The sequence below is a fragment of the Ciconia boyciana genome, chromosome 20, assembly GCF_034638445.1.
Source record: "Ciconia boyciana chromosome 20, ASM3463844v1, whole genome shotgun sequence".
NCBI lineage: Eukaryota > Metazoa > Chordata > Aves > Ciconiiformes > Ciconiidae > Ciconia > Ciconia boyciana.
Genome location: NC_132953.1, coordinates 228385 through 243175, shown reverse-complemented (window position 1 = coordinate 243175; position 14791 = coordinate 228385). Strand labels below are relative to the sequence as shown.

At 43.9% G+C, this 14791-nt stretch overlaps 1 protein-coding gene across 2 annotated transcripts in view; it reads left to right on the top strand.

The window, feature by feature from the left end:
• Positions 1–13335, top strand: part of PKNOX2 (PBX/knotted 1 homeobox 2) — a 100778-nt gene extending 87443 nt beyond the window's left edge. For both annotated transcript variants that reach the window (XM_072884752.1, XM_072884753.1), the window contains 6 exons: positions 6217–6349; positions 6431–6528; positions 8351–8470; positions 10251–10327; positions 10740–10918; positions 11689–13335. In XM_072884752.1, the coding sequence (XP_072740853.1) occupies positions 6217–6349; positions 6431–6528; positions 8351–8470; positions 10251–10327; positions 10740–10918; positions 11689–11936 (855 nt within the window). In that variant the 3' untranslated portion in view covers positions 11937–13335. The remainder of the gene's footprint in view (positions 1–6216; positions 6350–6430; positions 6529–8350; positions 8471–10250; positions 10328–10739; positions 10919–11688) is intronic.
• Positions 13336–14791: the final 1456 nt, after the last annotated feature.

Below are 14791 nucleotides of genomic sequence, written 5' to 3'. Positions count from 1 at the left end.
TTTTGAATGTTTTTTTCATGGCCCTTTTTTTCATGGGTTTGGCAGAGCTGCAACCCCAATGCTTGTGTCTCTTCAAAGCCGTGAGATGAGGACGTCTCATAAACTCTTATGTTGCAGCAATGAAACGTAGGGGGGAAGGAATTGCAGAAGCCGTGCAAGTGCATGGGAAAATGGACAAGAAATTTGCATTTTTTCATGAAAAAATACGATTTGTTGGTGGGAGGGACAGAAACACCATGATTTTCTCCACCACTTCCTCTCTCCCCGTTCTTGTCTTCGTTTCAAGGCAGCTGAACAGATTTTTGGGTCTCAGATAACCCTTTTTGGCTTCGCTCCTTTTTTGCCCCGGCACATCTTGCAGTTCTCCCCCAGCATGATCAACCTTGACTTTTTTTTTTTTTGCATAATTTGGGTTTTAGCTGGGAGAAAGAAACATTTGGTGCCTCAAGCACAGTGGGAAAGTACAAGGAGATACGCAAGAAGTGCAGAAATATCAACTGAAATGGCCAAACCAAGCTGCACTTTGGTGGCTTTTGGGGCAAAATAAGGGATTTTAACTTAATGTTTGGAAAAAAAGTTGCCCATGGGTTGGGGTTTTCATGTGCATTTGCAGTGCAGGGAATAAATATTGCCTGGTTGCATCCCCAAAAACTTCCTTGATGCAACACTGGGTGTCCCTTAGGGATTTCTCTCTCTCAGATACTGGATTTTTTTTGGGGAAAATGAAATTTGGGGTTGCACAATCCCCCCAGAAATATCTGCAGCCAACTCAAAATAAGCCAGGGCATCCCCAGGCCGCTCTTGGAGCTATCCCCCAAAAGGAGGCAGGTGGTGGGGGCTTTTTTAGAGCTTTTCAGGGCATTTTTAGGGTGGCGGAAAGGAAAAAAAAATGTGATTTTAGCAGCTCAGCTCCAAGTGCTGCAGAGTTTAAGGCTCGCAACATGACGCTTGCGGCAACTTTCTTCCCTCAGCGCGGGGAGGGAAAAGCCCCCCAAAAAGTTTTATTTCTTATTTGGGTTTCCTGAAAGCACCAAACCACTTAATCATTGATCTAAAAAACCCCGGCCTCTCTCTGTTTTCTAATAATCTCTAGAAATGGAGTTATTATCCCTTCGCTGCTTTATGGTAGCATTCCTTATGATCAAAATTAGCAAGACACTTGCATAAAAGAGAACAATAATTGCTCAACGAGCATCTCGTTTGTAATTTATTAGTTTCTATTATTGTGCGTCGCCATGGCAACAGCTCGCATTCCGGGTGATGAGAGAGATGTTAGATATGAGCCGACGAAGCTCCCGGTCCCAGCAAATGGAGATGCACGTTTTTTATCAGTAATTTTCATGAAAATAATAAGTGAGGGAGTTAATGAGATGGAAAGCCATCCTGTGGCTATTGTGATTTTTTTTTTCCCTCTTTTCCTTTTTTTTTTTTTTTTTTTTTTTTTTTAAAGTGTTGATCTAATTAGAATGCATCGGTCAGGAAAAGTAATGAGGATTTAGTGCTTCACAAAGAGGTGGGGATCGTATCAGAAAATTAGCACAAGTCTTTGGAAAATAATCAGGCCCATGGAGAGGTACCAAGCGCCTCTGATTCCTGCAAACCCAGAGCTGCCGATGTTTCCCTTCCGTTGACCCTAAAAGTTGAGAAATTCAAGTGAGGATTTGGAGGCAGTTGCTAAATAAATGGGAACGCACCCAGGAAAGGCCCAACTGGAGGGGAAACGCTTGCTCAATGATGAAGGGGTTTTCAGCAGGCAACGGGAGCCGAAATATTCACAGTGATAGACCAGAAGGAGCCACCTGGTTACTGGATGAGGATGACCTACCAGTGATGATATAATGGCAGATTTCTTCTAATTATCCAACTAAGCAATGTCAAGTGCCTGAGTCATTGAGTATACTTGAATTTGCATGGATAAGGCTTAAAAAAATGGGTGGAAATACTCTATATCCATCAGTTGAGTTTTAAGGGCTGAGGATGCTCCACAGAGCTGAAGAATCACAGGATCAGTGTTTAAAAAATGGCAAGTGGGATGATTTCACTAATTATCGCCTTATTAATCTCATGCTGAGGGCAGGTAAAACAGCTAAGGGGCCACTAATTTAGGAATTTTTGAAAAAATCTAAATAATGGAAATGTGATTAGTATCAATGAACAAGGTTTCTCAGAAAATAGGTTTTCTCAGTGTAAGGGAGGGGCATTGATCCTTGTATGAGCAGATACACCAGGTTGGTCATGAAAGCGAAATATTTCCATTTTTTGCAAAGTTTTTTACCACGGGACAGCCTGCTTAAAATATTATGGATATGCAGTAACAAGGATGTCAACCAAAAATGAGAAAACAATGGCCGGAGCTGTCAAAATGTCATCGCGGTAGAATCGCGGTTGGATTTCCCTGGTGTATCCAAAAAGGATGGCCCTTGGCTTGGTGTTATTTGTGCTGTCTAAGATGAAAAATGCAAGAATTTCTGGAAATGCAGAAATGCCTAGAGGTGGTGGAAAGATGAGTGAGCACCAGACAGGTGCATGACAGGAAAACTGGGCAAATGGAGGCGTTTCCACTGTTGCTGAAATCTCGTGTCACTAAGTCTGGAGATGACTTCTGGTGTTGGCCAAATTTGGGTGAAAAGTTAGGTTTTTTTCCTATGTGGTGAGCCTTCCTTGAACCTCTGTTACCTTATAGACATTTTTCTACCCTGTTTTCTCATTTTGTGCTCCACTTTGTTTTGGGGAGGAGTTTTAGCCTCTTTGGCCTGCAAATCCACCAAGCAATTCCCCTTCTTCCATTTTTCTTGGTTGTTTTTCACTTGGGTTCATTCCTTTCCCTTGAGTCCTCATCGGACGCTTTCTAACTCCCTCCTTTCATTTCATGAATATTTTTCAAGTTCTTCAGACAAGGATAGGAGAGGGAAGGTGCTTGTTGCATGGGCGGAGCGGGGGAAGCCAATTTAACTCAACACTTGAAGTAAATCAGTTCAACTTTCCTTCGATATCAAAGTGGTCCTCACTGCTCTCCAGTTGACTTCACTTGCAAGAAAAAACCCACCACAAAGCCAGTCATATTGGGATCCACAACACTGCCATGGAGGTTTAAATTGGATTAAATCTTGCATTTTTCAGCTCTCATTTTGAGCGAGAATTGCAGCAGATTGGCAGTGTTTATATGAGCATTTTCGGGACAGCATTTCTTCTCGTCTTCCTCCCCATCTTGCTGGTGGTTGGAGGCTGACGGTTGGGTTGGCCTGACTCGTATAGATCTTAATTTATCCAAGTTTGCCCTGTGGACAAGCGTGGATTTCTGTTATTTAAAGTCAACTTTTTTTTCATCTCCATCCATCCACCCATCCATGCATGAAGGAGCCCTACGAATCTTCTTACATGAGTTGAGTTTGGTCAACTCTTTCTCGGCAAACTCATAGGTTTCTTTTTTCTCCAACTAACCCCAATTTTCCCCAGCTTTACTCAAGCACAAATAAATTTCACAAATTTAGGATGAGACAGAAATTTTTACACGTGCGCCACCCAAAAATAAATTGCTGTATCATAAAGCACAAGGGGAAGGACATCAGTCCAAGTAGCTCTGAATTTTGGCACTTACTCACACTTGGGCACTCGGTCTTTGACATTTGCCTCATTGTGAGAAAGGATTTTTTTGTGCGATGCAATATGTACCAGGCCTTTTTCTTCATTAAAGTGACTTTTAATTCGGAGAAATCGTGTTTTGCCATAGAGCCGCGGAAGGTCAGCGCCAAGAGATGGATCTGCAGAGACACCTAGTGATGCATTTTTTTACACTCAAGTTTCAAAATTGCCGGAAACATTTCAACTTCTTTGAGTCCTAAAATATAAAACATTTTCCACTGCAGCAAAATTGCAAACGTAATATAATTTGGCTGGCATTTGCGATCCAAGGCAATTACTATGCAAAAATATATTTTTAAAATCTTCTTGGAGAGATCTATATTTATTTTAAGGCAGAGCCTCCACTTTCATTGGGTGCCCTTGGTTTCACAGTGATATTGCAGAAACACCATGAATTTCTTTCGTATCTTTTTCTAATATATTAAATATTCTGCCTTTTTGGACACCACTGAGCTGGGGTTTTGGGACAGTTTTTGTCTACACCACCAAAAAAAAGCAATTTTTGTCATCATAAAATGCTGTTGAAAATGCCTTTGACCGTTATATCTGGAAATGGCAGTTTCTTGTTCCTGTTTTCTGATACCCCAAATTATTTCTTCCCAATGCACTTCCAAAAATGGTCTTCTGGTTGCCCTTCTTTTGAAGAAATCATGGAAAAACAAGGCAGGAGAGGAAAGCTGGAGGACTTCAGGCTGGTCCAAATCTCTGGTTGCCCCTGGCCATATCTGGCTGCTTTTTGAGGTTCTCCAAGGACCACATTTGGTTTTATATGAATATTTCCACTGTGTTTGTTAGCCAGACGCTTAGCAAAAGCCAAGTCCAAGTGCATGCAAAAGCAACCGTTTTTTGCTTTCTGTATGCTGAGAAATTCTCATTTTTCAAATTGAAAACCATTTCCCCCAAAAGGTTGGAGATGGGGAAGGGATAGTAAAAAAAATTACAAGTATTTTATGGTCATATTTGCATTTTTAAAATTAATTTAGCTATGAAAAGGAATGTCTGGGAGGCAAAGCAAAAATTCACAGCAATTGCAGCAAAATTTCTAGATAAATAATATTCAGATCATCAATGGAGAGGACAAAAATAACACGTGGCAGAGGCGTCGGTCGCAACTTTTTGGGCTTGGCATCACGGGAGGGGAAAATGCAGCAAGGGGTTTTAATAGCCAAAGCATGCAGGGAAATCAGAGTTTATTCAGAGACATGGCACAGGCAAATCGGTGGTGGCTGACGGGGAAAAAGCTGACAGAAGCATGACTGTAACGGGGAAAAGGAAAAAAAAAAGGACCAAAAATGACATTTTTCCCCCCAGCAATGGGAAATGCATTGACGTGGACACAAGGGTACCCTAATTCCTCGCTGAACGATGCACCTGCATCATCTCTCGATGTAAAATTAATCGATTTCTATGGTCAAATTACCATCTCTATAGTTTTATTGCAAGGAAAAGAGGAGCTACGGCTTTTCCGACCCAACCATGTTTGCGTGGTCACCTTTTCCAGTGTTGTTGCATGTTGTTAGTCCAGAGAAATCCTCTTTTCTTAAGCCAAGCAATAGGTTTCTTGAAAAAATGCATCAAAATTAAGGGAAATTGAATACGAAGGTGAAAAAAAATCTCCTTTGTTGGCATTTTGTTCAACAGTTGAGAACCAGCCGGCCACCAGGGGAGTGACGCAGAATGGGAAAATGGGTAGGAAAGGGGGAAAAATATTTTTATTGCGAGAAATGAATGTAGTTTTTTTCCATTACAGCTGGACGAATTAGAGATATATAGTTATCCTGGGCTTATTTTGAAATGATAATTTTCTAAATATTATTGGCATAACGCACAAAAATCCTGCCCATCTGGGAGGCTGTGGTACATCGCTCTGTATTCCCCCATATCCTCAACTGCGGCACTCTTCCCTGCCCAAAATGTTGCATTAAATACTCAAATAATCATTCACTTCGGGCTTTTTCCAATGGCTTCTCACGTGCAGAAGCCGCTCCAGAGCCAGTGCCGATACTCAGATTACAACTCCCAGCTAAAAAAATGCCCATTTTTGCAAGAATTTAGCCTAAAGTGGCAAGGAATGATATAAAATTGGGTTATATTGTTATTATTTTCATTATTTTACCATCATTTACCACCATTTTACCATATAAAGCCATCATTATTCGGACAAGGGGAAACCATGGTGCTTTCCCCAGCTTTTCGCTAATGCTGCTTCATCCAGTTCCAGTCAAAGGACCAAAAAAAAAAAAAAAGAAATTTATAGAAAGAAGAAGGTTGAAGAAATTCCTTCTTGTCTATCGTGCTCTTTTTTTTCTGTTCCTTATGGGAAATAGTGGCTGCACAAAGAGCTTGGGGAAGATGCTAAGTGGGAGCTTTGCAAAGCGTAAATCCTTATTTTTCCACTTTCTTTTTTCAATTGCAACAAGCTGAAAAATCTCTTTTTTTGCCATTTTGCCCGTTGAACCACCTAGAGAAAAAAAAAAAAAGGCAACGGGGCGTGTATATGGCAGGGGGAAAATAAAAACCTTGGGTGCTCCCGCCGCGTGTTAAAATTCACGGTTTTAATATTTTTTTCCGCAGGAGATGCTGCAGAGCTCACCCGCGGCGTTGCCGCCCGCCTCCAACCCACCGCCAGGCATCGTGGTGCCAGCGGCCGCGCTACCGCCGGGCAACTTGGCCATGAGCACCGGCAGCGGCTCACCCGCCGTGCCAGGTGGGGCTCACGGGGAGGCTGGGAGGAGGGGGGTAGAAATTTGGGGGTTTGGTACCCCCACGAGCCTTTTTTTTTCCATAGGTGGAGCCTTGTACCAGCCCGTGACGATGGTGACGTCGCAGGGCCAGGTCCTCGCCCAAGCCATCGCCCCCGGTGCCCTGCAGATCCCCAACGCCCAGGTAAGACCTCCCCACCTCAAATTTCCATTTTACGCAGTATTTTGCACTGCTGCAGCAAGCAAAAACCCCAGTTTCTCCATAAATTCAACCCTCGGAGTATCCTAAATTTTTAATTAGCAAGAAACGTTGATTAAATCCATCTGCCGGGTGCCTTTGGGGTACCTAACGAGTTATAGCAATGACCTAACAAATTACAGCAATGCTTATATTATTGCTATATTATATATTATTATAATATAGAAGAAATAATAGATAATTTATGTTATATTATAGGATATTATAGGCTATTATAGTAGGATATTGTATTGTACATTATCTTGTATTATATTATCTTGTATTATATTATATTATACTAATTATATTATATTAATTATATTTATTGTATTGTATTGTATTGTATTGTATTGTATTATATTATATTATATTATATTATATTATATTATATTATATTATATTATATATACTATTGCTATTATATTATGGCTCTGGGATCCCTGGCATTGCCTGTCCGGTACGGCAATCACAGCACTCATGGGAAAGACTCATTTTTTTCCTTGCTTTATGGATTTTGGGGTATTTTTTAGCCATTTGCTCTGTTTTTACTCCTTTTTTGTAATTGCAATGAGCTATGTGGGGTTTCCCTGCGTGGCTGCATTCTTGCAGTAAGTTGACAATTTGGGGTAGAAATGGATTTATAAGGACAACTTGCTATCCCCGTTGGCTGCGTTGCCCATGATCTCTTCCAAACCCTCATCCACCAGGAATTTGGGCAAAAAAACATCGATTTCTGCTACGCTGCTTCCCGGGGGCAGATCAGCAAAAATCCCCCCATGCAAATTTTTTTCTGAAACGCCCCAATTTAATTACAGGAGCCTCTTAACAACAACAAAAAAAGGCATTTTGGAAATGGGTGGCACCTCCCTGGCAGGTTTTATCGCCTGTGCAAACGCTTTTTTTCCTTCTTTCTTTAATATCTCTCTGTCACGGGCTTGAATCTTGCAGCAAAACCCTCCGTGGTGCAAAAAACACGCGCGCAGGGAATATCAGGGCAGGGAGAGAGCCCCGGACAAGCACCTCCGGATGCTTTTCTCGTGCTGCCGGCATGATTTATTCAGCCGGAGCCCAGGGGAATCACAGGGACCTGCTGGCCTGATGTTTAATTCATCCAGGAGAAGGGTTTTGATGAAGAGCTGGGGAAAAAAAAAAACCAAACCATCTTTTTAACTCAAGCGCTGAGATTTCAGTTCGGTTCCCACAACCTCATTAAAACTTCTCTTGCAGCAAGATGTTTATTTTATTTTTTTTTTGGGAAAAAAAGCGCAAATTTTTGCTCAATGGGCGTGTTTCTCCTCGTGGTGGGAATCAGCTGGGTGAGGAACGCAGGCTTGCAAGGCGTTAATGCATGGCAGGGTTTTAACCTCAGGTTTAGAAAGTCATTTTTTGGGGCGTTTTTTTGTTTGTTTTTTGAACGTAGAAGTGTTTTCCTCCTTAATCGCACATCGAAAACAGTCGTGGCATTGGCACCATGGTCCCCAGCTATGCCGGTGCCACTGCAGGGAGAAAAAACCCACTGCCCTTTGCAAAGCATTGGCAAAAAAATGGAGATATTAAATAGAGATCCTGGGGGAAAATGGGGATTTAATGCAAATTTTTTGGGGAAAAACATGGGTTTTGGATGCTCCCTACGAGTTCCTGTTTTTTGCACTCACCCCATCCCCATTTTGGGTTGGTTTTGCTCATTTTTGGGGTTGGTTTTGCTCATTTTTTGGGTTGTCCATCGCCGTTTTCATCTAATTCTCTCCCCGTTCTTCTCCCCTGGCAGGTGAACCTGGATCTCACCTCCCTCCTCGACGGTGAGGACAAGAAGTCCAAGAACAAGCGAGGCGTCCTGCCCAAACATGCCACCAACATCATGCGCTCATGGCTCTTCCAGCATCTCATGGTGAGCACCGCAGTCACCAAAACACCCCGCAAAGCTGGAAAAAAAAAGGCAAAAAACCCCCAAACCAAACGAATCAAGGTGGTGGTTTGTCTGAATTTATATTCAGAGGCACAAAGTGGCTTTGGTTTTATTTTGGGAGTATTTTGGGGATGACCGTTTTCACTGCAGGTGGCAAAAATTCTCCCTTAATGCATGAAGAAGCAAACAAAACCAGAGAAGGACTTCCACAAATTCTTGCGGATGGGTGATGGGGTGTTTTTTTTTTCCAGTTAATAGCTCCCAAATACCATTTTCCAGCAAGCCAGGTTGTGAAAACCGCCCCACAGGTATGGTTGTGGCACATCAGCAACCAGTCGAAACGCAGAATTGCAAAATCACCCCATTTTGGGGAGATGGAGATGTAGGTAGACCGAGGGAGCTCAGAGGATGCAACCGGGATATTTTCATGCAAGGAGATTGTTCTCCCATCAGCAGAGCTGGAAGAAGGGCAGAAAGCTAAAAAAAGCCCCTTTTTCCTGCATAATTTGGCCAAGAAATCACTCAGAAGCTGGTCGCAAAGAGTTGCATGAGGGTCTTCAGGAAGGTGGGATACCCGCAAGGTAGCAGCAAGATGGAAAATAACAGCTCCAAGGAGCAACTTGGGGTAAAACGTGACCCAGGAGGTGGAGCAGCACCTGGTTGGGAACTTTCCAGCCTTTTTTTTTTTTATGGGAAATTTGGGATTTATTGCATTGAAGACAAGAGCATCACTGTGTTGGGCCACGATCCCAAGCTGCGTCGTGCATCTCCCATGCTTTTGGAGGGCTGGACTGCAGATTCGCAAGCAGAAAAAGGATTTAGAAGACCAGAAACTGAAGAAGAGTTTTCTGCCAGGTGCTAGGAGAACCCCATGGTTCGAAATTTCCAAAACTGGATCAGAAAACTAAAAGAAATTGTTCTTCTACTGGATGGTTGGACCTTTGCTCTCAGCCTGGTCCTCGTGGTCAGAAGATGCTTGGGATTCCCTGTGAGATTTCTCCATCTGGCATGATAAATGATGTGGTTTTTAACCTAATAGCGTTGATGCTCATCATTTTATTGGGTTTGGGAGTTTTGTAGCACCAGCAGGAAGAAGAAATCCTGGAAATAATATGCCAAAAATGGAGATACTTTTGCCAAAAAAGAGCAATTTTTTAACCACTTTTGCATCCCTGAGGCCCCGGTGGGATGGGGGTCTCCTGCATGCCATGACTTCAGGTGGTTTTGTCAAGGAAATCAGACTATTTTGGGGGCAAACAGCTGGAAAACGAGTCATGTGAGTCAACATTGGTGCTGGCTTGGGGCTCTGAAAAATGACACGTGAGGCCAGTTTGATAATAATTTCATTTTTGTGTTTGGAAAGGAGGATTTTTGCACAGTTGGGAGGGAGTTGTTGAAGCTTTGAGCGCTGGTAGCCTCCGATTGCAGATGTTTCAGGGTGTTTTATTGATGCACCTGACAAGGAGCGTTGTGGGTGACAGTGGGTTTTGAAGCCCAAATCCCACCTTTACCAACAACCATTATTAGAAAATCGCTAATACTAAAAAAAATAATATTTTGCTTCAAGGAGAAGCCTTGGATGGAAAGCCTTGGAAGAGCCCTAAGGACACCGGGGAAACCGTGATGCTCTCGGCTGCTGCCCTTAAAGCCTTGCATCTTGCAAATGCAAGAAGCCACCAAATTTAAGGGGTGGGAAAATGAAAAAAAGGGTTATTTTCTTTTTTTTTTTCATTTTGCTACCCCGCCTCTTTTTTTTTTCCAGCACCCCTACCCCACAGAGGATGAGAAGAGGCAAATCGCCGCCCAAACCAACCTGACCCTCTTGCAAGTCAACAACTGGTGAGCTCATCGGTGGCCCATGCAGTCATCTTTGCTGGCTTTAGAATTTTTTTCACGCTATTTTGGTGCTATGTAATGCTTTTTTGGGGGGTAACTTGGGCGGTTAGGGATGATTTCTGGAAGACGGGCTCGGGTGTGTTTAATTGACGGCGTCCGTTTGTGATGTCTCAGTGCCCTCTCCTGGCAAACCCAATATGTAGCAGCCTCCAACTCACAGCTGAAAAAAATAATGCAATGATGTAACATGCCACAGACAAATCAAATCGAGTAAAAACCCCAGCTTTTTGGAGCAGCCACTTTCAAAAGGGTTTTATATTGCAACTCATTAAATTGTTATAAAGTCTGTTGTTTAAACTTAAAATGCTTGTAATGCCTCTTTCTTACTCGAATGGTCTCTGTCTTCCCTGGAAAGGTTCATAAATGCCCGGCGGCGCATCCTGCAGCCAATGCTCGATGCCAGCAACCCAGACCCAGCCCCTAAAGCCAAGAAAATCAAATCTCAGCACCGGCCCACCCAGCGGTTCTGGCCCAACTCCATCGCTGCTGGGGTCCTGCAGCAGCAGGGTGGCAATTCGGGGACAAATCCTGACGGTAAGGACAAACCCTGATGGCTCCTGCCCTTCCTGGATGGGGTGGCCACGCATTAAATTATGGCCTTAATTGGTAATTAAGGATTTCTAGAGCCCTTTATCACCCTGTGGGGAAAAACATGTTGAAGAAGTGGCTCATGCAAGCAGGTCCTTCCAGTTGGCCATCACAAGGCGCTGGCAATGGGGCATTGCCATCTCCTCGGCACAGGAACAGCCCTGAAGGATCACCCGCTGTGGGGCATCACTTGGGATGTCTCCTGAGGTGCTGGGGAGGGGATAAAGGGGGAGATGGGGAGAGGAGAGGAGACAAAATGAAAAAAAGATGAAGAGATGAAGATGAGAAGACAGATGAGACAAGATGGGAAGTGAGAAGATTAAGAGAAGATTAAGAGAGAACAGATGATGAAAATGAAGAGGAGCAGAGAAGATGAAGGGAAGGTGAAGAGAGCAGAGATGAGCATGGACCAGACAAGATGAGAAGAGAGAAGATGAAGAGAAGGGAAGGTGGAAATTAAGGATGAAGAGAAGATCTGCCCAACCCATTTGGGCATCTACTTGCTCAAAAATGAAGGTTTCTTGTTATTTAATGAAGATACATTAGCTAAAAAATGAAGGGTTGGACCTTGGGGAGTGGCTGGGGCAGGTGGGACACCCTACAGGGTGCTCTGTCTAGGTGCAGCTTTTCGCTTGGGTTATTTTTGGTTTATGCAGTTTTTTGTTCTTTTTATATTAGCTGGGGAGTCCTTATTTCTATATTTATTTTAATTTCAGGCTCGCTCAGCATGGACAACCTGCAACCCCTCTCATCAGCCACAGCCACCATGGCCATGCAGCAGGCCATGCTGGCAGCCCACGATGACTCCCTCGACGGCACCGAGGAAGAGGAGGAGGACGAGGAGGATGAGGACGAGATGGAGGAGGAGGAGGAAGAGGAGGAAGAGCTGGAGGAAGAGCCTGGTGGCCTCCCGGCGGCGCCCGGTGCCGACCTCGGCTTGGACCACAGTGACTCGCTGGAATAGCTCCTCCTGCCCCCTCCCCCAATCATTGACGGCACCGGAAACAGAACTCCCCCAAAAATGCCAAAAAAACCCGGCAAGAACAAAAACAAAATTGGTGAGAAAAAAGCAAATTGGAGGCGCTGGCGGATTCCCCGGCTGCCCACGGGAGCGTGGGGACCACCACGTCAGCGTGTGGAAGTGAAGGACACATGTTTACAAGGCACATATTGTGGCCAGATTAATTTTTTTTTCAGGTTTTATTCTTACTTTTCCCTTTTTCCCTTCATTTTTGGTAAGAAAAAGCATTTTTAGGGGAAGCGGTTCTCCCCACACGATGCTCGGATGCTGTTGGGCGACAGCGGGTTTTCACCGTGGGCCACTGTGTCCATCACGTGGATTTCTTGGTGCAAAAAAAAAAAAAAAGAAACCAACCCCAGGACTGATGCTTTTTGGGTTTTTTTTCCCCAAAAAGATGATTCACAGGCATAAATATCGGCACACGGGGGGGAAAAAAATCGGCGAGTGCAACTTCTGCTTCAGGTTGGATCTGAGGAGGGTTTGGCACTCTTGACCCACCGGATTGCCCAAACCTCCCTGTTTTGGCCCCGATGCTGCGGCTGTTTGGTGACTCTGGACGCAACTTTCTGGAAAAGGGAGGAAATTCCCCCAAATCCTTTAATTTATGTGCTAAAACCCCATCGAATCTGGAAAAAAAACCACCCCATCCTCATCCTTAAGGGCTGAGACTGGACGCGGAGTTGGGGCAAAGGCTGCCGGAGCGAGACTTTCCCAGGGTGTTTTGACACTGAGTCAGGAAAAAAATGGGGGAAAAAATGGGTTTAAAAAAATAGAGATTTTCACCCAAAATTGAATGGCGACCCCCAAGATTCACCCGGGTGGAAGGAAATTCAATATTGTTGCTGGAAAGATGGTTTCTCCCTGATATTGGCCACCCGTGTGGGAAAACGGTGGAGTTTTACCCCAAATGAGCCACGGAGGAGGGCGGGGCTGTAAAAAAACAGCGTATTTTGGGTTTTTTTTTAAACGCTGGCAAAAGGGTGAATTTTGCCTTGAAACGTGGCGCGGGGGAAACACAAAAGCAAACCCGGGTGATGCGGGGCAAAAATAATAAAGGAATTTTCTTCTGCAGGTTCCTCCTGTAAATGCAGGTTTCTGTAAGAAGGATTTTTTTTTTTTTTGGCGGCTTTTTGCCGGTTTTGTCCTTATTTTTTTTTGGCTCTTGAAGAGTTGAGGAAAAAAAAAAAACAACAGCAGCCAGGGGGGGAAAAAAAACGAGTGATGCAATGGGCAGAAAAGCCTATTTTTCGATACTGATCTGGCGTGAATGTAATCTGTAATTTCATAAAGGATTCATTGTAATTTAGTATTAATTCATGGCCATTTATTATAAAGTGCTACGAGATGAGGTTTTGCAGCTGTATTTTCTTGGCAGCTTCTTCCTGCGAGCGGAGAAGCCCCAAAATGGGTGAACAACCCCCTAAAATGGGTAAAACCTCCCCTCGAATAGGCGAATCACCCCCAAAAATGGGTGAATTAACCCAAATCTACAATTGAGTAATGCGGTGCAAATAGGAGTTATACTTCCGAAAGTGATGCTCCCCCAAAGATAAGTGATGTCCCCCCCAAAAAATGAGCTCCAAAGTGATTTTACGCCCAAATGAATGATGCTCTCCCGAAATGAGTGATACACCCCCAAAATGTTACACACCCCCCCCTAAAATTAGTGATGTTTACCCCAAAATTAATTATATTCTCCAAAAATGAGTGATGCTCCCCAAAAAGGAATGGTACCCAAACAGGGCAATCCCGCCCCAATGATTCTCCCCCAAAATGAGGGATGCTCACCCCCAAATGAGTTGCGTTCTCCAAAAATGAGTGATTCTCCCCCAAAATGAGGGATGCTCACCCCAAAATGAGTCATATCCTCCAAAAATGAGGGATGCTCACCCCCAAATGAGTTGTGTTCTCCAAAAATGAGTGATTCTCCCCCAAAATGAGTGATCCACACCCCAAAATGAGTCATATTCTCCAAAAAATGAGGGATGCTCACCCCCAAATGAGTTGTGTTCTCCAAAAATGAGTGATTCTCCCCCAAAATGAGGGATGCTCACCCCAAAATGAGTCATATCCTCCAAAAATGAGGGATGCTCACCCCCAAAGTGAGTTGTGTTCTCCAAAAATGAGTGATTCTCCCCCAAAATGAGGGATGCTCACCCCAAAATGTCATATTCTCCAAAAAATGAGGGATGGCTCACCCCAAAGTGAGTTGTGTTCTCCAAAAATGAGTGATTCTCCCCCAAAATGAGGGATGCTCACCCCAAAATGAGTCATATTCTCCAAAAATGAGGGATGGCTCACCACCACTTGGGAGCGGTGTCCCCAAAATGAGTGATCTTCTCAAAACAATGATGGTCCCCAAAATGTTTCCCCCAAATAAGAACTTCTGCCCCAAAATGAGCAATACTCCCCAAAATGAGTGATGTCCCCCCAAAATGATGCTCTCCCCAACTAGCGATCCTCCTGAAAGTGACTCTCCCCAAAAGCAAGTGATGCTCCCCAAAAATGAGTACATCTCCCCAAAATAAGTGACTTCCCCCCAAAATGCCTGAATTTGCCCCCCCCCAAATGGATGACGCTCTCCAAAAATGAGCAATGACCCCCAAATTAGGCACTGTCCCCCCAAATGAGTGGTAAATCCCAAAATGGAGCAATTCTCCCCAAAATGGAAGGCCCCCCCCCCCCCCCGCAATGAGCCCTTGCTAATTAACGGGTTGATTTTCTGGGGGGAAAAAAGGTGATTTTTGCACAACTTTTAGCAGAAAATGGGGCTGCGGAAAAGCTAAAAATGGGAAAAA